The sequence below is a fragment of the Ovis canadensis genome, chromosome 1 (assembly GCF_042477335.2).
Source record: "Ovis canadensis isolate MfBH-ARS-UI-01 breed Bighorn chromosome 1, ARS-UI_OviCan_v2, whole genome shotgun sequence".
Taxonomy (NCBI): Eukaryota; Metazoa; Chordata; class Mammalia; order Artiodactyla; family Bovidae; genus Ovis; species Ovis canadensis.
The window spans coordinates 233861127-233887471 of record NC_091245.1 but is presented as its reverse complement, the minus strand read 5'-3'; the positions used below and the strand labels follow the sequence as shown (position 1 = coordinate 233887471).

General features: G+C 38.3%; 1 protein-coding gene across 2 annotated transcripts in view; it reads left to right on the top strand.

Moving 5' to 3' along the window:
• LEKR1 (leucine, glutamate and lysine rich 1) overlaps nucleotides 1–26345 on the top strand; it is a 235091-nt gene that overhangs the window by 53055 nt on the left and 155691 nt on the right. For both annotated transcript variants that reach the window (XM_069561843.1, XM_069561835.1), the window contains one exon: nucleotides 22727–22846. In XM_069561843.1, coding sequence (XP_069417944.1) covers nucleotides 22727–22846 — 120 coding nt within the window. The remainder of the gene's footprint in view (nucleotides 1–22726; nucleotides 22847–26345) is intronic.

Sequence of the window (26345 nt, the reverse complement as noted above, 5' to 3'; positions counted from 1 at the left end):
AATACACGGAAGAACTGTACAAAAAAGATCTTCATAACCCAGATAATCATGATGGTGTGATCACTCATCTAGAGCCAGACATCTTGGAGAGTGAAGTCAAGTGGGCCTTAGAAAGCATCACTCCGAACAAAGCTAGTGGAGGTGATGGAATTCCAGTTGAGCTGTTTCAAATCCTGAAAGATGATGCTGTGAAAGTGCTGCACTCAATTTGCCAGCAAGTTTGGAAAACTCAGCAGTGGCCACAGGACTGGAAAAGGTCAGTTTTCATTCCAATCCCAAAGAAAGGCAATGCCAAAGAATGCTCAAACTACCACACAATTGCACTCATCTCACATGCTAGTAAAGTAATGCTTAAAATTCTCCAAGCCAGACTTCAGCAATACGTGAACCGTGAACTCCCTGATGTTCAAGCTGGTTTTAGAAAAGGCAGAGGAACCAGAGATCAAATTGCCAACATCAGCTGGATCATGGAAAAAGCAAGAGAGTTCCAGAAAAACATCTATTTCTGCTTTATTGACTATGCCAAAGCCTTTGACTGTGTGGATCACAATAAACTGGAAAATTCTGAAAGAGATGGGAATACCAGACCACCTGACCTGCCTCTTGAGAAATCTGTATGCAGGTCAGGAAGCAACAGTTAGAACTGGACATGGAACAACAGACTGGTTCCAAATAGGAAAAGGAGTACGTCAAGGCTGTATATTGTCACCCTGCTTATTTAACTTATATGCAGGGTACATCATGAGAAACACTGGACTGGAAGAAGCACAAGCTGGAATCAGGATTGCCAGGAGAAATATCAATAACCTCAGATATGCAGATGACACCACCCTTATGGCAGAAAGTGAAGAGGAACTAAAAAACCTCTTGATGAAAGTGAAAGAGGAGAGCGAAAAAGTTGGCTTAAAGCTCAACATTCAGAAAACGAAGATCATGGCATCTGGTCCCATCACTTCATGGGAAATAGATGGGGAAACAGTGGAAACAGTGTCAGACTTTAGTGTTTTGGGCTCCAAAATCACTGCAGATGGTGATTGCAGCCATGAAATTAAAAGACGCTTACTCCTTGGAGGAAAAGTTATGACCAACCTAGATAGTATATTCAAAAGCAGAGACATTACTTTGCCAACTAAGGTCCGTCTAGTCAAGGCTATGGTTTTTCCAGTGGTCATGTATGGATGTGAGAGTTGGACTGTGATGAAGGCTGAGTCTCAAAGAATTGATGTTTTTGAACTGTGGTGTTGGAGAAGACTCTTGAGGGTCCCTTGGACTGCAAGGAGATCCAACCAGTCCATTCTGAAGGAGATCAACCCTGGGATTTCTTTGGAAGGACTGATGCTAAAGCTGAAACTCCAGTGATTTGGCCACCTCATGTGAAGAGTTGACTCATTGGAAAAGACTCTGATGCTGGGAGGGATTGGGGGCAGGAGGAGAAGGGGACGACCGAGGATGAGATGGATGGATGGCATCACTGACTCAATGGACGTGAGTCTGAATGAACTCTGGGAGATGGTGATGAACAGGGAGGCCCAGCGTGGTGCGATTCATGGGGTCACAAAGAGTTGGGCACGACTGAGTGACTGAACTGAACTGAACTGAAGGGAACATGTCATGCAAAGTTGAGCACGATAAAGGACAGAAGCAGTATGAACCTCATAGAAGCAGAAGATTAAGAAGAGGTGGCAAAAACACAGAGAAGAACTGTACAAACAGATCTTCATGACCCAGATAACCAGATAACTCACTTAGAGCCAGGCATCTTGAAGTCTGAAGTCAAGTGGGCCTTAGGAAGCATCACTACAAATAAAGCCAGTGGAGGGATGGAATTCCAATTGAGCTATTTCAAATCCTAAAAAATAAAGCTGTGAAAGTGCTGCACTCACTATGCCAGGAAATCTGGAAAACTCAGCAGTGGCCACAGGACTCAACAAGGTCAGTTTTCATTCCAATTCCAAAGAAAGGTAATACCAAAGAATGTTCAAACAAGTGCACAATTGCACTCATCTCACACACTAGCAAAGTAACGCTCAAAATTCTCAAAGCTAGGCTTCAACAGTGCATGCACTGAGAACTTCCAGATGTTCAAGATGGGTTTAGAAAAGGCAGAGGAACCAGAGTTCAAATTGCCAACATGCACTGGATCATTGAAAAAGCAAGAGAATTCCAAAAAAACATCTACTTTTGCTTTATTGACTATGCCAAAGCTTTTGATTGTGTGGATCACAACAAACTGTGGGCAATTCTTTAAGAGATGCGAACACCATACCACCTACCTGCCTCCTGAGAAATCTTTATGAAGCAATGGTCAGGAAGCAACAGTTAGAACTGGACATGGAACAGTGACTGATTCCAAATCAGGAAAGGAGTATGTCAATGCTGTATATTGTCACCCTGCTTATTTAACTTATATGTAGAGTACATCATGCAAAATGCTGGGCTGGATAAAGCCCAAGCTGGAATCAAGATTGCTGGGAGAAATATCAACAACCTCAGTTATGCAGATGACACCACCCTTAAGACAGAAAGCGAAGAGGAACTGAAAAGCCTCTTGATGAAAGTGAAAGAGGAGAGTTGAAAAAAACTGGCTTAAAACTCAACATTCAGAAAACTAAGATCATGGCACCTGATCCCATCACTTCATGGCAAATACATGGGGAAACAGTGACAGAATTCATTTTTGGGGGCTCCAGAATCACTGTGGATGGTGACTGCAGCCATGTAGTTAAAAGACGTTTGCTCCTTGAAAGAGAAACTATGACCAACCTAGACAGCATATTAAAAAGCAGACACATTACTTTGCCAACAAAGGTCCATCTAGTCAAAGCTATGGTTTTCCCAGTAGTCATGAATGAATTTTAGAGTTGGACCATAAAGAAAGCTGAGTGCCGAAAAATTGATGCTTTTCAATTGTGGTATTGGAGAAGACTCTTGAGAGTCTCTTGGACTGCAAGGAGATCCAACCAGTTTATCCTAAAGAAAATCAGTCCTGAATATTCATTCGAAGGACTGATGCTGAAGCTGTAACTCCAATACTCTGGCCACCTGATGTGAAGAACTGACTCATTTGAAAAGACCCTGATGCTGGGAATGGTTGAAAGGCGTGAGGAGAAGGGGACAGTAGAGGATGAGATGGTTGGATGGCATCACTGACTTGATGGACATGAGTTTGAGCAAGCTCCAAGAGTTGGTGATGGACAAGGAAGTCTGGCATGCTGCAGTCCATGAGGTCGCAAAGAGTTGAACACAGCTGAGTGACTGAACTGCAGATTGTTCACAGCAGAACTCAGGCATGTTATCACATCATCTCAGTTCTAGGTTCTGTATTATGGTTCAACTCTTTACAAAGGAACTAGTGTAACAATGTTCCTCAGATCAGTTCAGTTCAGTTCCTCAGTCATATCCGACTCTTTGTGATCCCATGAATCACAGCACACCAGGCCTCCCTGTCCATCACCAACTCCCGGAGTTCACTCAAACTCATGTCCATTGAGCTGGTGATGCCATCCACCCATCTCATCCTCTGTCATCCCCTTCTCCTCCTGCCCCCAATCCCTCCCAGCATCAGAGTCTTTTCTAATGAGTCAACTCTTTGCATGAGGTGGCCAAAGTATTGGAGTTTCAGCTTCAGCATCAGTCCTTCCAATCAACACCCAGGACTGATCTCCTTTAGGATGGACTGGCCAACCCCATAATTGAGGTATCTTTTATGAACCTTATGAACATCTGCTTAAAATTAATTTGAGGCCTCAGTACCATTATTTGATGATCGGAAAAAAGTCACATACATTGTCTTCTGCCCATTAGGAAATTTTCAGTTTAAGATGATAGGATTTGAGCTACACAATATTTAGTGAAACACTGATGGCAGAAAAACTGGTCAAAGGTAAAATAATCGTCTTAACTGCAAGAATATTTTGGCTATTATATTTTTATGTGATTAAATTATTTTTAATTGGAGAATATTTTATAATTTTATTTCCTCAGAATATGGCTGGAAATAAGTTGAATTTTGAATAAATACTGCTTAGTTTTTGTTTTTCTTATTCTCTTTGAATGATGAACTGAAGATCATGTAATATCTTGTTGAAAAGATTTTGGGGGGTTTAAAATGTCACGGCAGTATTAATGAAGTTCTTTGTGTGACCTTTTTGGTTTGGGAGTAACCACAATGATTAATTTTTTCTCCTGATTATTAAATATTATGAGAAGGAAATTAAAACTTTGTAACAAATCTTCATTTATTCCCTCCTTTACTCTTGGCTAATTGCCTCCCTCTTTTCCTCTCCCTTCCCTCCTTGCCTGTTTACAACAGCATGTAAGATGCAATTAAAGAGACTTCTCTAATCAGGAGCTTCTTCATGCTTTCCAGGACACACAAATAGCAGCTGGTACTTGCCTCTTTCTGCCTCCTCTCACCTGCCTTCTTCCTTTATCACTTTTATAGCACTATAATGTGACTATCTTATTTTTTACTTTCTTCCACATCTAATCATTAATCACTCAACAAGTACCATACCTTTACCTCTAAATAAATAAATGGGTCTGGTGTGGTATAATGCATGTGGTATATAGTAGACATGTAATACGTACTTTACTTCCCTGATAGCTCAGTTGGTAAAGAATCTGCTTGCAATGCAGGAGACCCTGGTTCAATTCCTGGGTCACAAAGATCCGCTGGAGAAGGGATAGGCTACCCACTTCAGTATTCTTGGGTTTCCCTTGTGGCTCAGCTGGTAAAGAATCCAGCTGCAGTGAGGGAGACCTGTGTTTGATCCCTGGGTTAGGAAGATCCCCTGGAGAAGGGAAAGGCTACCCACTCCAGTATTCTGGCCTGGAGAATTCCATGGACTACAGTCCATGGGGTCACAAAGAGTCAGACACGACTGGGTGACTTTCACTTTCACTAATACATACTTTAAAGTGAATTACTTTTATCCTTCTTTTTCTCCCTAGAGTAATTACAGTTTTATCAGAAGATACAAATAGTGAGATTCTGTCAGATATTCTCTTTTCCTTTTATTGAAACAAGATTACTATTTCAAACCTAGAGTGGGAAGAAAAGGAAACCTTTAATTTTAATGATTCTTTGAACATCTTATAGTTGTATGTGCTGTTTCTGGAAGCTCACCTGTAGCTTTCTCGAACCTCTTCAAAGAAAAGTAGATGTTAGACTAGTATTAAAACAACTAAAGTAATCTAATGATATTTTGGGGCACATTAATAAATGGGTTATCTTATTGTGTTTCAGTTGTACTCATTTTTCGTTGTTCCAAATGTTATTATATAGATAATTTGTTGATGTATTACCTATTCTTTAACAAAAATTAGCTCTTGTATTTTTTCTATACACATTATGGAATATTTGGAAAGTAAAAAGTAGGAAATTCCCTGGCAGTCCAGTGGTTAGGACTCTGCACTTCCACCACAGGGGGCACAGATTCAATCCCTGATCAGGAAACTAAGAACCTGACAAGTCACACAGCAAGTCCTAAAAAAGAAAATAGAAAGTAGATGAAAAAGATTGCTGTTTATTTTATTTCCTGTGATAACTGATATTAACTTTTGAAGTCAGTTTCTTCTTTTAAAATGTATTCATTATATTACTCCCCAAAACTTTAAAACTCACATTTAAAAAAGTATATTTCAATAAGAAAAGACATTTAGAAGTTCTTTGTTGTTTTCTATAAGAATTTTAATAAAAGTTTTAAAATAATCTTTTATAGATATTTTACTATTACAGGATAAAATTAACAAATGTAGCTTAGCTAAGGGACAAACATATAACTAAATATCACTGAGAACATCCTGAACAGCATGTAAGAATATATTGAAATTGAATTTCTAAGAATTGTTATATGTGTTTGAACCACCAACAGTAAAGAAGGAAAACAACCAATTGAGCAGCCAGCCCCTTACCAGAGTAGCTGTATGTTCCTATGTTTGGAGAACAACAGCTTTTATCCCTTCTCACAAAGTACTAACAGAGATCAACTTTTTACTAATACCAGCATTAAGAATGCAAATTATGTTCCCTGTTAACTATTGAATGATATGTAACTTATATTGTAAAAATTTTCCTAGTCAAAGACATATTCAATTATTTTTATTGTTTATATAGTTTTTAAAACATTTAATTTTGCAATCTGATATCTTGATTTTTAAGAATCCAGCACCAAAATATAAGCATATTTCAGTGTTATTACACACACTTGCTATAAAATTATTTCTAATGACTAATACTCCGTTGAATAAATTAATAAATCACTTTCATATCAAGCATTTGTGTTACTCTCAAAATTTTGCTACTGCAAATTACTATGGTGATTGGCTTTCTTTAAAGCCAAAGAAAACAAAAACATTTTCTGTATTAAGACCTTTTTTTAAAATTAATTTATGACTGCACTTGCTGTGCAGGGGCTTTCTCTAGTTGCGGTGAGCAAGGGCTGCTCTTCATTGAAGTGCGCCAGCTTCCCATCTGGGGACTTCTCTTGTTGCAGAGCACAGAATCTAGATGCATGGGCCTCAGTAGTTGTAGCAGGCAGGTTCAGTAGTTGCAGTATGCAGCTCTAGGGCACTAGGGCTTCAGTTGTGATACATAGGCTCCATAATTGTGGCTCATGGGCTCAGTAATTATGGAACACGGGCTTAGTTGCTTTGCAGCATGTGGAATCTTCCTGGACCAGGGATCAAACCTGTGACCCTTGCATTGGTAGGCAGATTCCTATCTACTATAGCACTAGGGAAATTCCAAGAATTATTTCTTACTGCTGGATCCCAGCAGTGGAATTCCTGGGTCAAAGAATATGAATATTTTAAGCTCACAATAAAGTGTGAAACTTCTTCAAGAGACAGGAATACCAGACCACCTGACCTGCCTCTTGAGAAACCTGTATGCAGGTCAAGAAGCAACAGTTAGAACTGGACATGGAACAACAGACTGGTTCCAAATAGGGAAAGGAGTACATCAAGGCTGTATATTGTCACCCTGCTTATTTAACTTATATGCAGAGTACATCATGAGAAACGCTGGGCTGGATGAAGCACAAGCTGGAATCAAGATTGCCAGGAGAAATATCAGTAACCTTAGATATGCAGATGATACCACCCTTATGGCAGAAAGTGAAGAAGAACTAAAGAGCTCTTGATGAAAGTGAAAGAGGAGAGCGAAAAAGTTGGCTTAAAGCTCAACATTCAGAAAATGAAGATCATGGCATCTGGTCCCATCACTTCATGGCAAATAGATGGGGAAACAGTAGAAATAGTGGCTGACTTTGTTTTCCTGGGCTCCAAAATCACTGCAGATGGTGATTCCAGCCTAGAAATTGAAAGATGCTTACTCCTTGGAAGGAAAGTTATGACTAACCTAGACAGCATATTCAAAAGCAGAGACATTACTTTGCCAACTAAGGTCCGTCTAGTCAAGGCTATGGTTTTTCCAGTGGTCATGTATGGATGTGAGAGTTGGACTATAAAGAAAGCTGAGTGCCGAAGAAGTGATGCTTTTGAACTGTGGTGTTGGAGAAGACTCTTGAGAGTCCCTTGGACTGCAAGGAAATCCAACCAGTCCATCCTAAAGGAGATCAGTCCTGGGTGTTCATTGGAAGGACTGATGTTGAAGCTGAAATTCTAATACTCTGGCCACCGGATGTGAAGAGCTGACTCATTTGAAAAGGGTCTGATGCTGGGAATGATTGAGGGCAGGAGGAGAAGAGGACAACAGAGTATGAGATGGTTGGATGGCATCACCAGCTCATTGGACATGGGTTTGGGTGAACTCCAGGAGTTGGTGATAGACAGGGAGGCCTGGTGTGCTGTGGTTCATGAGGTCGCAAAGAGTCGGACACGACTGAGTGACTGAACTGAACTGAATCCATAGTTTCAAAATGTGTTACAAAAACATATGAAATTTTATACTTCTAGAAATGGTGTTAGAGAATTCTGTTTCATTATAACTTGTCAATATTAAATATACTCATTTTTGTTAAATCTTTGTTAATTTATTAGATTAAAATATTTTTTCAGTTTTCATTTCTCTGACTTCTAGTGATGTATGTTAAAAAAAATTTTTTTTTTGCTCAGAATATTTATTTTTTTCTGGATTGCCTACTTATTGTCATTTGCTTATGTATATGTCTTTTATTCTTAAGGATTGGTGTAAAGCATTTGGTCCTCAAACACTATTAGTTAAGACTCTTGGCTGTAAATGATTAAAATCTAGCTTGAACTAACATAAGCAGAAAGTGTTTACTAGATCACAGATTTCAAGGAAAATTTGAACAATGGAAGGATCTGTGAAGCTAGGCTTCAGGAATAACCTGAACAAAGACATGACTACCCCTAAGATTTTCCTTTTTTTGATCTTTCATTTCTACTTTTCTTTGTATTTTGCCTTTATTCTCTTAAACTGCAGATTGTATTTTTTTAGCTAAAGGAAAAGTTGTTGCCCACAATGCCTAAGTTTTCATTCTTAAGAGAGACTGCCTGCTGTTACACAGCCATGGGACATAGCCCAAGAAAATAATCCTGGATAAGCAGAGACATTACTTTGCCAACAAAGGTCCATCTAGTCAAGGCTCTGGTTTTTCCCGTGGTCATGTATGGATGTGAGAGTTGGACTGTGAAGAATGCTGAGTGCCGAAGAATTGATGCTTTTGAACTGTGTTGTTGGAGAAGACTCTTGAGAGTCCCTTGGACTGCAAGGAGATCCAACCAGTCCATTCTGAGGGAGATCAGCCCTGGGATTTCTTTGGAGGGAATGATGCTGAAGCTGAAACTCCAGTACTTTGGCCACCTCATACGAAGAGTTGACTCACTGGAAAAGACTCTGATGCTGGGAGGGATTGGGGGCAGGAGGAGAAGGGGACGACCCAGGATGAGATGGATGGATGGCATCACTGACTCGATGGACATGAGTTTGAGTGAACTCCGGGAGTTGGTGATGGACAGGGAGGCCTGGCGTGCTGTGATTCATGGGGTCTCAAAGAGTCGGACATGACTGAGCGACTGAACTGAACTGAACTGAAGAGTTCTTACCCAGTTTAGGGCAGATATTTCTTCCACTAAGCCATTGGGGTTGGGTCAAAGAACATGGAAATTTCTGTGGCAGTCATATGAATGGTTGAAACTGTAAGAGTTGGGTAGAAAGAGGCAATTTCTTGCATAAAGCACTGATGATTCCCAAAAGAAAATTATATTAGGTGGACCAAATAGTAGGTAACTACTATTAGTAAGTGAAAAAAGATGATATCCAAGGATTTTATATGCTTGTTCATCCTTTAGGGTTGGTTAATCAATAGAAGAATATTTATCAATGCCTACTATGCTGCTAAAACTAAAGTCGCTCATCGTGTCTGACTCTTTGTGACCCCCTGGACTATAGCCTACCAGGCTTCTCCATCCATGGGATTCTCCAGGCAAGAATACTGGAGTGGGTTACCATTTCCTTCTCTAGGGGATCTTCCTGACCCAGGGATCAAACCCAGGTCTTCCACATTGGAGGCAGACGCTTTAACCTCTGAGCCACCAGGGAAGCCCCCAGTCAATAGAATATTTATCAATGAGAAAAGGAAAGATATAAGCATCTGAATGCAGAGTTCCAAAGAATAGCAGAAGAGATAAGAAAGCCTTCTTCAGCGATCAATGCAAAGAAATAGAGGAAAACAACAGAATGGGAAAGACTAGAGATCTCTTTAAGAAAATTAGAGATACCAAGGGAACATTTCATGCAAAGATGGGCTCGATAAAGGACAGAAATGGTATGGACCTAACAGAAGCAGAAGATATTAAGAAGAGGTGGCAAGAATACACGGAAGAACTGTACAAAAAAGATCTTCATAACCCAGATAATCATGATGATGTGATCACTAATCTAGAGCCAGACATCTTGGAATGTGAAGTCAAGTGGGCCTTAGAAATCATCACTATGAACAAAGCTAATGGAGGTGATGGAATTCCAGTTGAGCTGTTTCAAATCCTGAAAGATGATGCTGTGAAAGTGCTGCACTCAATATGCCAGCAAGTTTGGAAAACTCAGCAGTGGCCACAGGACTGGAAAAGGTCAGTTTTCATTCCAATCCCAAAGAAAGGCAATGCCAAAGAATGCTCAAACTACCACACAATTGCACTCATCTCACATGCTAGTAAAGTAATGCTCAAAATTCTCCAAGCCAGACTTCAGCAATACGTGAACCGTGAACTCCCTGATGTTCAAGCTGGTTTTAGAAAAGGCAGAGGAACCAGAGATCAAATTGCCAACATCTGCTGGATCATGGAAAAAGCAAGAGAGTTCCAGAAAGACATCTATTTCTGCTTTATTGACTATGCCAAAGCCTTTGACTGTGTGGATCACAATAAACTGTGGAAAATTCTGGAAGAAATGGGAATACCAGACCACCTAACCTGCTTCTTGAGAAATCTGTATGCAGGTCAGGAAGCAACAGCTAGAACTGGACATGGAACAACAGACTGGTTCCAAATAGGAAAAGGAGTACGTCAAGGCTGTATATTGTCACCCTGCTTATTTAACTTATATGCAGAGTACATCACAAGAAACGCTGGACTGGAAGAAACACAAGCTGGTATCAAGATTGCTGGGAGAAATATCAATAACCTCAGATATGCAGATGACACCACCCTTATGGCAGAAAGTGAAGAGGAACTAAAGAGCCTCTTGATGAAAGTGAAAGAGGAGAGCGAAAAAGTTGGCTTAAAGCTCAACATTCAGAAAATGAAGATCATGGCATCTGGTCCCATCACTTCATGGGAAATAGATGGGGAAACAGTGGAAACAGTGTCAGACTTCATTTTTTGGGGCTCCAAAATCACTGCAGATGGTGACTGCCGCCATGAAATTGAAAGACGCTTACTCCTTGGAAGAAAAGTTATGACCAACCTAGATAGTATATTCAAAAGCAGAGACATTACTTTGCCGACTAAGGTCCGCCTAGTCAAGCCTATGGTTTTTCCTGTGGTCATGTATGGATGTGAGAGTTGGACTGTGAAGAAGGCTGAGCGCCAAAGAACTGATGCTTCTGAACTGTGGTGTTGGAGAAGACTCTTGAGGGTCCTTGGACTGCAAGGAGATCCAACCAGTCCATTCTGAAGGAGAGCAACCCTGGGATTTCTTTGGAAGGAATGATGCTGAAGCTGAAGCTCCAGTACTTTGGACACCTCATGCGAAGAGTTGACTCATTGGAAAAGACTCTGATGCTGGGAGAGATGGGGGCAGGAGGAGAAGGGGACGACCCAGGATGAGATGGCTGGATGGCATCACGGACTCGATGGACGTGAGTCTGAGTGAACTCCGGGAGATGGTGATGAACAGGGAGGCCTGGCGTGGTGCGATTCATGGGGTCACAAAGAGTCGGACACAACTGAGGGACTGAACTGAACTGAACTTGCTACCTGAACTACTAGGAGAGAACAGTTAGGGAAGTAAGAAATGTTAAGTTCTTGCATTAAAGAATAAAGAGGTAATTTTTATTTAGAGTTCTTAAAGTGATAGTGAAAGTGAAAGTGTTAGTCACTCAGTCGTGTCCAACTCTTTATGAGTCCCTGGACTGTAGCCCATCAGGTTCCTCTCGCCATGTAATTCTCTAGGGTAGAATACTTGGAATGGGTTGCCATGCCCTTCTCCAGGGGACCTTCCCAACCTAGGGAGTGAACCCAGGTCTCCTGCATTGCGGGCAGAGTCTTTACCGTATGAGCTACCAGAGAAGCCCATTATGTAAAACTGTGTTTTATATGAGTAATGTGATTTTATTAAGAACACTTTAAAACAATGGAGATTTCATTTTTTCTCTAAATTGTCTTTTATTTCTTTACTTTCAATAAAAATACAGTAAAACATTTTGCTTCTGTTTTGTGAAGTGTATACATCAACTCTAAAATATGTGTTTTGGCTCTTTATTAAGTCAGGGTTTAGAGTTTTAACATCTGTTTCTTCACTAGGGTCTTCCCTGATAGCTCAGTTGGTAAAGAATCAACTTGCAATGCAGTAGACCCCCATTTGATTCCTGTGTTGGGAAGATTCGCTGGAAAAGGGATAGGCAACCCACTCCAGTATTCTTGGGCTTCCCTTGTGGCTCAGCTGGTAAAGAATCCACCTGCAATGCAGGAGTCCTGGGTTCTATCCGTGGGTTGGGAAGATCCCCTGGAGAAGGGAAAGGCTACATACTCCAGTAATCTGGCCTGGAGTATTCCATGGACTGTATATAGTCCATGGGGTTACAAAGACACGACGGAGCCATTTTCAGTTTCTGTACTACTAGTGAAGCTTATCATATTTAGTCAAAAGAAGATCTATTGTTTTAATACACTCTGTGCATATTAAAGAGACCGGGGGGAAATAAGTGAATAATCAAAGACTGAATAAAACTCACATGAGGTTAATTTAGCAAGCAATGTTGATTCAATACAATGCAAGATACCTTTCTCTCACCATATTGGGAGAGGGTGGGGAGAGACAGAGACAGACGGGAAAGGAAAGAGGAGGGAATGAATATGAATGTGTTTTAGATTTTAGACGTTAGACTTTTAATATTAGACTTTTGAGAGCCTTTCCTATTAGCAAAGCTAAGTATTCCTGATCCTTAACTCAATAAGGCAAGCACGTTTCAGAAGGAGTCAAACTATTAAGGAATGCATTGTACAAGGTCAATGTGCAATCCACTGGTCATAGCAAACACCCTCTTCCAACAACACAAGAGAAGACTCTACACATGTACATCATCAGATGTTCAATACTGAAATCAGATTGATTATATCCTTTGCAGCCAAAGATGGAGAAACTCTATACAGTCAGCAAAGATAAGAGCAGGCGCTGACTGTGGCTCAGATAATGAACTTCTTATTGCCAAATTCAGACTTAAATTGAAGAATCTAGGGAAAACCACTAGACCATTCAGGTATGACCTAAATCAAATTCCTTATGATTATACAATAAAAGTGACAGCTAGATTCAAGGGATTAGATCTGAGAGAGAGTGCCCGAAGATCTATGGACAGAGGTTCATGACATTGTACAGGAGGCAGGGATCAAGACCATCCCCAAGAAAAAGAAATGCAAAAAGGCAAAATGGTTGTCTGACAAGGCATTACAAATAGCTGAGAAAGAAGAGAAGCTAAATGCAAAGGAGAATAGGAAAGATATATCCACCTGAATGCAGAGTTCCAAAGAATAGCAAGGAGAGATAAGAAAGCCTTTCTCAGTGATCAATGCAAAGAAATAGAGTGGAACAATAGAAAGGGAAAAACTAGAGATCTCTTCAAGAAAATTAGAGATACCAAGGGAACATTTCATGCAAAGATAGGCTCGATAAGGGACAGAAATGGTGTGGACACAGAAGTAGAAGATATTAAGCAGAAGATATTAAGAAGGGGCAAGAATACACAGAACTGTACAAGAAAGAGCTTCATGACCAAGATAATCATGATGGTGTGATCACTCATCTAGAGCCAGACATCCTGGAACGTGAAGTCAAGTGGGCTTTAGAAAGCATCACTACGAACAAAGCTAGTGGAGGTGATGGAATTCCAGTTGAGCGATTTCAAATCCTGAAAGATTTTGCTGTGAAAGTGCTTCACTGAATATGCCAGCAAATTTGGAAAACTCAGCAGTGGCCACAGGACTGGAAAAGGTCAGTTTTCATTCAATCCCAAAGAAAGGCAATGCCAAAGAATATTCAAACTACTGCATAATTGCACTCATTTCACACACTAGCAAAATAATGCTCAAAATTCTCCAAGCCAGGCTTCAATAGTACGTGAAACGAGAACTTCTAGATGTTCAAGATGGGCTTTGAAAAGGCAGAGAAATCAGAGATCAAATTGCCAACATGCACTGGATCATTGAAAAAGCAAAAGAATTCCAAAAAAAATCTACTTTTGCTTTATTGACTATGCCAAAGCCTTTGACTTGTGTGGATCACAACAAACTGTGGACAATTCTTAAAGCGATGGGAGTACCAGACCACCTCGCCTGCCTCTAGAGATTCTGTATGCAGGTCAAGAAGCAACAGTTAGGACTGGACATGAAACAACAGACTGGTTCCAAACAGGAAAGGAATATGTCAAGGCTGTATATTGTCACCCTGCTTATTTAACTTATATGCAGAGTGCATCATGCAAAATGTCAGGCTGGATAAAGCACAAGCTGGAATCAAGATTGCTGGGAGAAAGGTCAATAATCTCAGATATGCAGATGACACCACCCTTATGGCAGAAAGTGAAGAAGAACTAAAGAGCCTCTTGATGAAAGTGAAAGAGGAGAGTGAAAAAAACTGGCTTAAAACTCAACATTCAGAAAACTAAGATCATGGTATCTGGTCCCATCACTTCTTGGCGAATAGATGGGGAAACAGTGGAAACTGACAGAATTCATTTTCTTGGGCTACAAAATCACTGCAGATGGTGACTCCAGCCATGTAATTAAAAGATGCTTGTTTCTTGGAAGAAAAGCTATGACCAATCTAGAAAGCATATTAAAAAGCAGAGACGTTACTTTACCAACAAAGGTCCATCTAGTCTACGCTCTGGTTTTTCCAGTAGTCATGTATGGATGTGGGACTTGGGCTATAGAGAAAGCTGAGCGCAGAAGAATTTTTGCTTTGAAATGTGATGTCGGAGAAGACTCTTTAGAGTCCCTTGGACAGCAAGGAGATCCAACCAGTCTTAAAGGAAATCAGTCCTGAATATTCATTGGAAGGACTGATGCTGAAGCTGAAACTCCAATACTCTGGCCACCTGATGGGAAGAACTGACTCATTGGAAAACTCCTTGATGCTGGGAATGATTGAAGATGGGAGGAGAGGGGACGACAGAGTATGAGATGGTTGGATGGCATCACTAGTGCGATGGACGTGAGTTTGAGTAGGCTCCAGGAGTTGGTGAGGGACAGGGAAGCCTGGTGTGCTGCAGTCCATGGGGTCGCAAAGAGTCAGACACTACTGAGCAACTGAATTGAACTGAACCAGGGTAATGACTGTTCAGGATAAAAGTAAAACTACTTTAGCAGAAGAATATATTTTGATAACCAAGTTAGAACTTTTGTAGTAAGATATAAATATCACACTAATTTTTAAAAATAAAAGGAATAGAATGCCATGCAAGAGGAAATTGTGTTCACAAATAATTTTGTCTTAAATATTGTTACTCTTCTATACAGTAGAACTTATATGTTAGTGACATTTCCAATCCTGTGTAATCTCTTGTTGACATTTTTGAAGTTGCCATAGGTCTTGATAATAGGCAAAGGAGCTTGGGTTCTGCCTCTGGGGTTTTACAGAGTGCTTATGACTTTTCTCTGCAAAATAAGAATTCTTTCTAGTTTAATTGAATCCTACGTGATTTACCTACCTACATACGTGGGCTTCCCACTCTCATTGTCTGTTTTCTAGAAAGGTAATTTTCTGGATGCATTTCGATAGTGATTGATTCCAATAGAGTGGTTACAGCAGCCACTTCTGGTAGTCATATGTCAATGTCTAAAATCCATTTCCCAAGAACTCTTGAAGTACTATCTTGTTTTGATTGATTTCTCTGTTGTAATTCTAATTTTCCCCTTGATAGTTAGATGCCTTTTCCTGTCAGTTCTTGGTAGGACACAATCCTGAAAATCCTCCACTCTATTTTTTTCATACCTTGAACTTCCATCTGTCATCTCAAATTGCTGCAAAACCAGTTTGATGGAAAGACTAAAAATAAGTGACTCCTTCAAGCCAGGACCTTGACAAAAAGAAGCTTAGGTTTCAGGTGGTAAAATACCCAATGATGTGATTGGCTTTCTTGTTGTCTTTTCTAAAGCATTTGACTACAGAATGGAGGGACGTTAAAAGGACATTTAAAAGTATTTTCTTTTAGAATATTTTTTTATTATGAATAACACTGATAAAGAATGATCCAAATGAAAATATGTAAGAAGAGACAATAATACCATTCCCGAATTTGTTTTAGAACTCTGTGATTCTTACCACAATCCATTTTAATCAAATTGGCTAAGGGAAAAACTGGAAAATAGATAAGGGTAATAACTGTGTTGTTCTCATGGTTGCATTGGCAAGAGGGTTATAATACAAGTCATCTAACTCCCAGTACAGAACTCTGTCCACTAGAACATGCTGTTGGTCTTACTGTTTTCAGGAACACCCTCTCACTAGACAACAGCATGTCCTCACATCAATCAACATAGTGTTCAAATTCCATGCAGAATTTTCTTAGAGAAAACCATGTGCTTGCATAGTACATATTGGATTAAAATATTTTATGAATTATTTATTTCATAAACAATATAATGTATACAATAAAAGTGAACATTAATACCTTTCATGCATATCACTTTTAGCCATATCAGTTTGATTGAAAGAAGTAAAGTAGCATTAGCAAAGACAAAACAGAGTGAACTAACGTGACCTAACTTTTCAGGGAGTGTTGTCAGAGGGCTTGAGATGTGATTTACAAGTAATATTCATTTGGGGAATATGACGTTATAAAGTTTTAATGTGCATTCTTTTCCTAATTACAAATAGGAAAATGTTTGTAAAAAAAATCTTCAAGTTCCTTTAAAAAAAAATATATATATATTTTTGGCTGTGCTGGTTATTTGTTGCTTTCTTTCTTTCTTTTTTGTATCAGCTTTCTCTAGTTGTGGTGAGTTGGGTGGGGGCTAGTCTTCACTGTGTGTGCGAGCTTCTCATTATGGTGGCTTCTCTTGTGGAGTACAGTCTCTAGGCACACCGTCTTCAGTAGTTGCAGCACACAGGCTCAGAAGTTGTGGCTCATGGGCTCTACACCTCAGGCTCAGTAGTTGTGGTTCATGGGCTGAGTTGCTCTGTGGCATGTGGAATCTTCCTAGACCAGTGATCAAATCTGTATCTCCTGCATTGGCAGGTGGACTCCCATCCACTGAACCACCAGGGAAGTCCTAGAATTCTTTTCTGGGTAAATCTTAATAGCTGCAATGGGCTTTCTAAAAGAATTTATTTTTTCATACAATTTTAAAGGTTATACTCCATTTACAGTTATTATAAAATATTGGCTATATTCCACATGTTTTATTTATTTTTTTTCCACATGTTTTATTAAGGAATGTTTATACAAATTTCACTTAACCCCCAAATATACTAATGAGATTAAATTTTCTTCAAATATTTCTGGGCTTTTTGACCAATTTATCAACCTTAGATAAACACATATTGTGAGATTAGGTGCTTTTTAAATTCTAATTTTATTTTATTTTTATAAACTTTTATTGAAGTATAACATGTATGAGAAAAATGCACAAATAATACAGGTACAGCTAAAACTAAATTTCACAAAGTGAATTTCTCATGTAATCAGCACCCATATCATGAAACTGAACATTGACATCCCCCTAGAATCCCTCTTGTACTTATCTTAGTCACCCACTTAAAGGAAACTAGCCTTGACTTATAACACCATGGATCAATTTTGCCTATTTTTGAACTTTATGTAAATGGAATAATAGAGTATGTATTCTTTTGCCTAATTTTCTTTACTTAGCATTATGTTTACGATATGCATCCCATCTTGTTATGGGTAACTGCTGTTTGTTCATTCTTATTGCTGTTCAGTTTTCCATGGTATGAATATACCATGATGGATTTATCTATTCTGCTGTGAATAAGCATTTGGGTGTTCACACTTTGGGGCTATTAAAATCAGTGCTGCCATGACATTTGTATGCATGTCTTTGGTAAACATTTGAGCACATTTTTCTATTGGATATGTACCAGGTGTGGAAATTCTGGGTCATGGCATTATGCATATGGCCAGGCTTCATAGATCCTACTATTTAGTCAAAGTAGTTGTGTAATTTACATTCACACAAGAGTGTTTGGAAACCCTGTTGACCTGTAAATTACAACTTGCTTTTTGTTTTTTTCTTGTTAAGTCTTGGCATTCTTTCCATGCCAGGACATAAAAATCTACTTCATTCTTTTTTTAAAATATAGTATTCCATAGGAACATAGGTTACTTAATGTTTCTCTAATATTGACCATGAAGGTGTTTCATTTTTTATATAAAAATTGCATAACTTCTAAATTTTAATGTATATCCACCTTTTTACAACATAGTTTGTAACACAGATGCATTCACATGTACAAATTAATCATTAAATATATACAAGTGATTTTATAACTTTTTATTTTGAAATAATTGTAGACTTATAGAAAGTTGCAAAAATAGTACAGCATTTTCTCATATACCAAGCCCCTCTAATGTTAACACCTTCCATAAATTTGGTACAGTTATAAAATCTAAGAAATTAGCATTGGTATAATACTATTAACTAACCTACAGATTTTGTTTGATCTTATCAGTTTTTCCACTGACATCTTTTTTCCAGTTCACGATTCAATTTGGGGTCACTGATTGCAATTAGACCTCATATCTTTTTAATCTTCTTTGATCTGTGACAGTCTTTCTTTGTCTTTTGTGACTGGAGGTTTTTGAAGAGAACTGGTCAGTTGTTTCGTAGAATCCCCTCAATTTGGGTTTGTCTGATGTTTACCCATAATTTTATAGAGATTATTAATTTTTTATCAAGAATGCTACAGAAACGATGTGCCCTTTTCAGTGTATCAAATCAAAGTGTATATAACCTCAGTATGTTTTTTTGCAGATGATGTTGAACCTTGATCACTTGGCTGAGGTGGTGTTTCCGGCTTCCTCCATTGAAAAATTATTATTTTTCCCTTTATAATTAATAAATGTTTGGGGGTAGAAACTTTGAGAATATTCAAATATTCTATTTCTCCTTAAACTATCACGTACTTTTTACCATAGATTTTGCTTACAGCAGTTATTATTGTTCTCTTCTAATGCTTTTTCTTTTTCTCATTCCTTCTATATTTTTTAATCAGAGTTTTTCTGTAAGGAACAACTGTTTCTTCTCTCCTATTTAACTATTAAATTATTTGTTAATGTCAGTATGGATTCACTTACTTTTATTTTGTGGGTTATAACTCATCTCACATGCTAGTAAAGTAATGCTCAAAATCCTCCAAGCCAGACTTCAGCAGTACATGAACTGTGAACTCCCTGATGTTCAAGCTGGTTTTAGAAAAGGCAGAGGAACAAGAGATCAAATTGCCAATATCCGCTGGATCATGGAAAAAGCAAGAGAGTTCCAGAAAAACATCTATTTCTGCTTTATTGACTATGCCAAAGCCTTTGACTGTGTGGATCACAATCAACTGTGGAAAATTCTGGAAGAAATGGGAATACCAGACCACCTAACCTGCTTCTTAAGAAATCTGTATGCAGGTCAGGAAGCAACAGATAGAACTGGCCATGGAACAATAGACTAGTTCCAAATAGGAAAAGGAGTACGTCAAGGCTGTATATTGTCACCCTGCTTATTTAACTTATATGCAGAGTACATCACAAGAAACGCTGGACTGGAAGAAACACAAGCTGGAATCAAGATTGCTGCGAGAAATATCAATAACCTCAGATATGCAGATGACACCACCTTTATGGCAGAAAGTGAAGAGGAGCTAAAAAGCCTCTTGATGAAAGTGAAAGAGGAGAGCGAAAAAGTTGGCTTAAAGCTCAACATTCAGAAAACGAAAATCATGGCATCTGGTCCCATCACTTCATGGGAAATAGATGGGGAAATAATGGAAACAGTGTCAGACTTTATTTTTTGGGCTCCCAAATCACTGCAGATGGTGATTGCAGCCATGAAATTAAAAGATGCTTACTCCTTGGAAGAAAAGTTATGACCAACCTAGATAGTATATTCAAAAGCAGAGACATTACTTTGCCGACTAAGGTCTGCCTAGTCAAGGCTATGGTTTTTCCTGTGGTCATGTATGGATGTGAGAGTTGGACTGTGAAGAAGGCTGAGCACCAAAGAATTGATGCTTTTGAACTGTAGTGTTGGAGAAGACTCTTGAGGGTCCCTTGGACTGCAAGGAGATCCAACCAGTCCATCCTGAAGGAGATCAACCCTGGGATTTCTTTGGAAGGAATGATGCTGAAGCTGAAGCTCCAGTACTTTGGCCACCTCATGCGAAGAGTTGACTCATTGGAAAAGACTGATGCTGCGAGAGATGGGGGCAGGAGGAGAAGGGGATGACCCAGGATGAGATGGCTGGATGGCATCACGGACTCGATGGACGTGAGGTCTGAGTGAACTCCGGGAGATGGTGGTGGACAGGGAGGCCTGGCGTGCTGCGATTCATGGGGTCGCAAAGAGTCAGACACGACTAAACGACTGAACTGAACTGAGCTGAACTGAACCCAATATTACAGTTATATATTTTGGTGCTCAGTCATTCCAGTTCAGCCATTAGGAGCTCTTTCACATGGCACCTGTGCCCTTTTAACATGCCTCTGTCTTCCCTTGAACTCTTCCTTACTTTCAGCATCATAAAATGTACTAGGATCATTTAAAATTTTTCCTGCTCCACCCCTGCCAATGCAGGAGGTATAAGGGACATGGGTTATATGTTACCTTGTCCTGTATTTTCCAAGTCTCCTGTAAATATGTTATCATACTTTCATAATTAAAAAAAATTTTAAATACTAGATTATATAGAAATAAACATATGGTAAAGAAAAAATGTGATCATGGCATAACATGTAGCGCACTAGTGAATAATATCAACACTAGATAGAAAGATTATTTTAACTATATTGGAAGGATGAGGGGAAGAAGGCTTTGTCTGTGTGCATGTGGTGTATGTGTGTGCGTGTGGTATGTGTGCATATGTATATGTCTCTGTAGGTGTGTAGGTATGTATAGGAGGGTTAATTCTTTTTAGGATTGTGTTAAAGATTGCAAGCTACCCATCCCAACATACATTCTTCTTTCTTCCTTTGTAATAGAATTATGGATATATCTGGGGGTCAATCTTTCCAATTAAAACATTATATTTTTCAGATTCACTTTCAGCTAGGAACAGTCAGATATTTAGGTTCAGGAGAAGTATACAGAGGTACTTCCAGGAAATCTCCTTGAAAGGGACAGAGGAGCCTTCTGCTGCTGGTGGTCTGGAATAGGAAAGTAATGGTCAGTGTTTTTGCAATTATCATAGACCATGAGAATAATGAACACACACCAATTATAGTAGACCAGAGAGTTGAAAGGATCCTGGGGCTGTGATGATACACTCAAGCTATCATATATCAGCATTGGACTGGCTACCAATACGTTCATCTTATGTAAGATAATATACTTCTGTATATTTAAGTCATCATATTCAGGTCTCAGTTAAGTAGCAGAACCAGATCTTAACTGATTTGTAATTCACTAGGTAATATCTAAAATGAAATTTAAGAACTAACAGTGTAAGTATGTTATTTAATAATGTACAGGTAAATACAAGAATAAAAAAGTTGAAAGTAGTTATTTTTGGCAGTAAAAATTGGGGTAAAAGCAAATGATTAATATTTTTTCTAACTCAGTAAAATTTGACATTTAACAGGTATTACTTTGATAAAAGTTAAACTATTTGTTTAGGTACATTTTAATTAGTATTTCAAGTAAAAATACATCTTCATTGCAAAAATTCAAACACTACAGAAGATAAAGAGTACAAGTTATGCTTCCCTTCAATATTTGTTGCATTTCTACCTGTCAGTTCTACTCTCTCCCCAGGGATAATGGCTATTTGGCATGTTTCTCTGGAGAAGGCAATGGCAACCCACTCCAGTACTCTTGCCTGGTAAATCCCATGGATGGAGGAGCCTGGGAGACTGCAATCCATGACGTTGCAAAGAGTTGGACATGACTGAGCGACTTCAATTTCACTTTTCACTTTTATGCTTTGGAGAAAGAAATGGCAACCCACTTGTGTTCTTGCCTGGAGAATCCCAGGGATGGCGGAGCCTGGTGGGCTGCTGTCTATGGGGTCGCACAGAGTCAGACACGACTGAAGTGATTTAGCAGCAGCAGCAGCAGCAGCATGTTTCTCTCTATACTTTTTCTATACATTTACTTTGCCTATAAAAGAAGCATAGTTTTCTCCTTTTATTTATTTTTATTGAAAGTAGATTTAATTTAAAAAATTTTTATTGGCGTATAGTTGATTTATGATCTTGTGTTAGTTTCATGTGTATAGCAAAATGAATCAGTTGTACATATACATATATCCACTCATTTTAAAATATTATTTTCCAGTATAACCATTAAGAGTATTGAGTAGAAGTCCCTGTGCTACACACAGATTCTTATTAGGTTCTTATTAGTTATTTATTGAGATGGCCAAAACGTTCATTCAAACGTTTTGGCCAACCCTATATTTTTTATATAGTACTGTGTACATGTCAATCCCAACCTCCCAATTTATTTCTCCCCCTTCTCATTCCCTGGTAACTGTATGTTTGTCTTCTATATCTTATGACTCTGCTTCTGTTCTGTAACTAAGTTCATTTATACACCTTTTTTACATTCCACATATAAGTGATATTATATGATATTTGTCTTTCTGTGTCTGACTTCACTGAGTATGACAATTTCTAGGTCCATCCATGTTGGTGCAAATGGTATTATTTTGTTCTTTTTTATGGCTGAGTAATACTCCATGTATATATGTGTACCACATCTTCATCCATTCCTCTGCTGATGAACATTTGGGTTGCTTCCATGTCCTGGCTATTGTAAATAGTGCTGAAATGAAAAAAATGGTTCTAAATTTTTATAAAGTACTGATGAGGAAATATTTAGATTTATAATAGTTGTTATTTATTTATATTTTTAGGATTCAAGATGCAAGCATGAAGTTAAAAAGTTACCAAGATGAATTTCAGAGGGTACAGAAAGAATTGAGTCAGTTGCAACAAGAGTTAAAAATTAAACAAAAACAATCACAAATCTTCAGGTAAGTAAGATTCCTTAAAAAAAAAAGGAAAGTTATAGTATTGAAAAGATACACTCATTTAATACTAAGTTTAGAAACATTCAAACACATTTTAATAATATAGTTTATGTTTTTATATAGCTTAATGTTATAGTGTTGCTAAAAATGTAAACACTTTTTGAAAGCTATTATGTCAACTGAATATTTTCACTGGTAACCTCTTTTGGGGGGCTGAGGGGCACGTGCTGAGTCCTTGTTGCAGTTGTGGGAGCTTCTCATTCTAGTGGCTTCTCTCCTTGTGGAGCAAGGGCTCTAGAGCATGTGTGGGCTTCAGTAGCTGTAGCTTGTGAGCTCAGCAGTGTGTGGTGCACAGGCTTAGTTTCTTAGAAGAATGTGGGATCTTCCCAAATCAGAAATCAAAGAACCCATGCCCTCTGCATTGGTAGGTGGATTCTTAACCACTGGACCACCAGGAAAATCCTGCCAGTAACATTTAAATCAGGCAAACACCTTGTTCTTATTTTCAGGGTCATTTAGAATGAAAGCACAGTAACTAATTCATTTTCCTCTTGACCAGTATTTCTTGGTGCATGTGATCTCCTGATAGTTCAGTGACATGAAAAGAATAGAATGGAGAAATTTTCTAACTGGATAGTAATAGACTTATAAATTTAGAAGTTTCCAACATAAAAGGTGTTAAATCTGTTTTTATATAATCTTCAGAGGGTTTATAATAACTAAAGGTAAAACCCAACAGTCTCAAAAAATAGGAAGTATTTTTAAAAAATAAATATATTGCACATATCAGAAAGAATGAATAATTTTCAAATTGAGTAACTTTTAGCTCTTAGAAAAGTGGAATAAGTTAAATGAATATTACAAATAGACACAGGTTCAGGTTGACTAAAATAATATGCCAGGTGAATATTTTTAATGTTCTTATTTTTTCCAAACTACTAGTTATTCTTAAAAATATTTTTCTGTTAAAAAAATGATCTGACTAATAATTTATATGGAGTGTCTGGTGAAAACCTGTTAACCATCTATGTTTCATTAATACCTTACACAAAACTGATGTTTGAATGAATGAATGAGTCTACTCACAAAACAGATGGTAACTTTTGTCATCAGAAATCTCTGCCTTTTCCTAGAAATCTATATTGAACCAGCAGGATACCACCCAGGTGACCTCAACTCTCCATTTTAGTCAGGACCATCAGTATTCAATCTTGGCTCCAACAATAGCTTTTGCCCAAGTCTGCTAGGGAAACCCATTTTTTTATCCATAAATGCCATTATGGATGGCAGGATTGACTACATTTCAAAGGTTAGACTAGGACTAAATTAGATAATTAATGCTGCTTCAGAATATTATGGCCATTATGGACTGATACAGCTAGTCTTTATTATTTACATTTTACATGTGATTTGTAGTATTTTAAATTCTTGAAGAAACGTATACATCTTTAAATGCTATTTTTATTCTGTGTTCTAATTTTGTCATCATTTTACTGGTTATTTTTTCAAATGCTTTCAAAAGATCTATGATTTTTATATGAAAGTGAAAGTTAGTCACTTAGTCATGTCCGATTTTTTGTGACCCCATGGACTGCAGCCCTCCAGGCTTGTCCATGGAATTCTCCAGGCAAGAATACTGGAGTGGTTTGCCATTTCCTTATATTTCTAGCTAAAAGATCACAAATTGGGAGTATGCTGCTGCTGCTAAGTCGCTTCAGTCGTGTCCGACTCTGTGCGACCCCATGGATGGCAGCCCACCAGGCTCCCCCGTCCCTGGGATTCTCCAGGCAAGAACACTGGAGTGGGTTGCCATTTCCTTCTCCTAATGCATGAAAGTGAAAAGTGAAAGGGAAGTTGCTCAGTCGTGTCCAACCCTTAGCATGGACTGCAGCCTACCAGGCTCCTCCATCCATGGGATTTTCCAGGCAAGACTATTGGAGTGGGGTGCTATTGCCTTCTCCTAATTGGGAGTATGGGGTCTGATTTATTTTTAAAAGTAGCATACTAAAAATTTTGAAAGTAACCATATAACTAGACACAATGTAAATAAAGTTTGTCACTGATGAATAAAGGTAATTACTTGTTTTATTAATTCTCTCAGTAGTAGGTGCATTGCATGGCAAAGAGCAATCAGGTGGAAATAAAATCAAACCCAAAGTGGTAGAGTTCAGTGATTTTGTTGCCTTACTGAAGGCTCGTTTTAAACTAGTTTACTGTATTTAAAAAGTATCTACTAGAACATAAAACTTTGAGTTTGCTGTGGATAAAGAAAAGGAGCTTATAGTATTCTCTCTTAAGGTGGTAAGAAAAAGAAGCTTGAGCTTTAGCTACTCAGATGTAATCATCTTAACCTGTGGAGCCCAAAAGGAACTTTCAAGAGATTAGTGAACTATGTCTTTGATTCACTTTGCTCTTTTTAAATTATCCTCTCATTTGTTTAGTTGCGATCCAGTTTAATCACCTAGCCTGCAACAAAGTGTTCTTCATGCTTGGTATTTTCCCTGACATCATTTCCAACCTGTCTCTTGCAAAGGGATGATGAGGAGGAGTATCTGTGGTTTGCCTCAGTTAGCTCAGCACATCTGCTATTTAGACTAAAGTGTCTTTTGAGAATGGAAACTAACTTTTGAAAACCTGTAAAATAGATATTAAAAAACAGTGTGAAATATAGGTATACTTCACTTTATGTAAAGAGGGAATGGCAACCCACTCCACTATTCTTGCTTGGAGAACCCCATGGATAGAGGAGCCTAGCAGGCTGCGTTCCATAAGGTTGCAAAGAGCTGGGCATGACTGAAGCAACTCAGCATGCATGCATGTGTATAACTCCAATATTCCAAATCAATCTATATTTGAAATATTTTAGACTAATGCTTACTTTTAAAGGATTCCTATTGTGAATCTTCTGTAAATTGTTTGAAATACACTTATCCTTTAATTTTTCTTATTTGTAAATAAATCCAGAGTCTGTCATTTCTGAAACTTTAAAGCCAACTCCCCAAATCTCTCACTTTCACAACAACTCTTCGGCCACATTAAGACTTCGAGTATTTACTTTTTTTTCTGATTCTCCCAACCATTTCGGACTTCTCTTTGTTTTCTACCCTTGATACTGTAGTTAATAACCTTATATATTTAAATAGCTTTTTGACATATAAATTACAAACTACAAAATCCACAACCTTTTAAGTGGATAATGTACTGATTTTTAGTAAACCTACTGAGTTGTGCAACCATTACCACTTCCAATATTAGAATATTTGAATAATCCTGAGGAGACCCTCATGCCATTTGCTATTAATCTCTATCTTTACCGCCAATCCTAGGCAATTACTTATCTTCTTCCTGTTTTTATAGATTTGTATTTTTCTGAACAATTCAGTTACATGGACTCCTACAATGTGTTCTTTTATATCTGATATCTTTCACTGATATTTTTGACATTCATCTATGCTATATTTTTTTCCTTTTCATTGCTAAATGGTATTCCATTGTATGAATT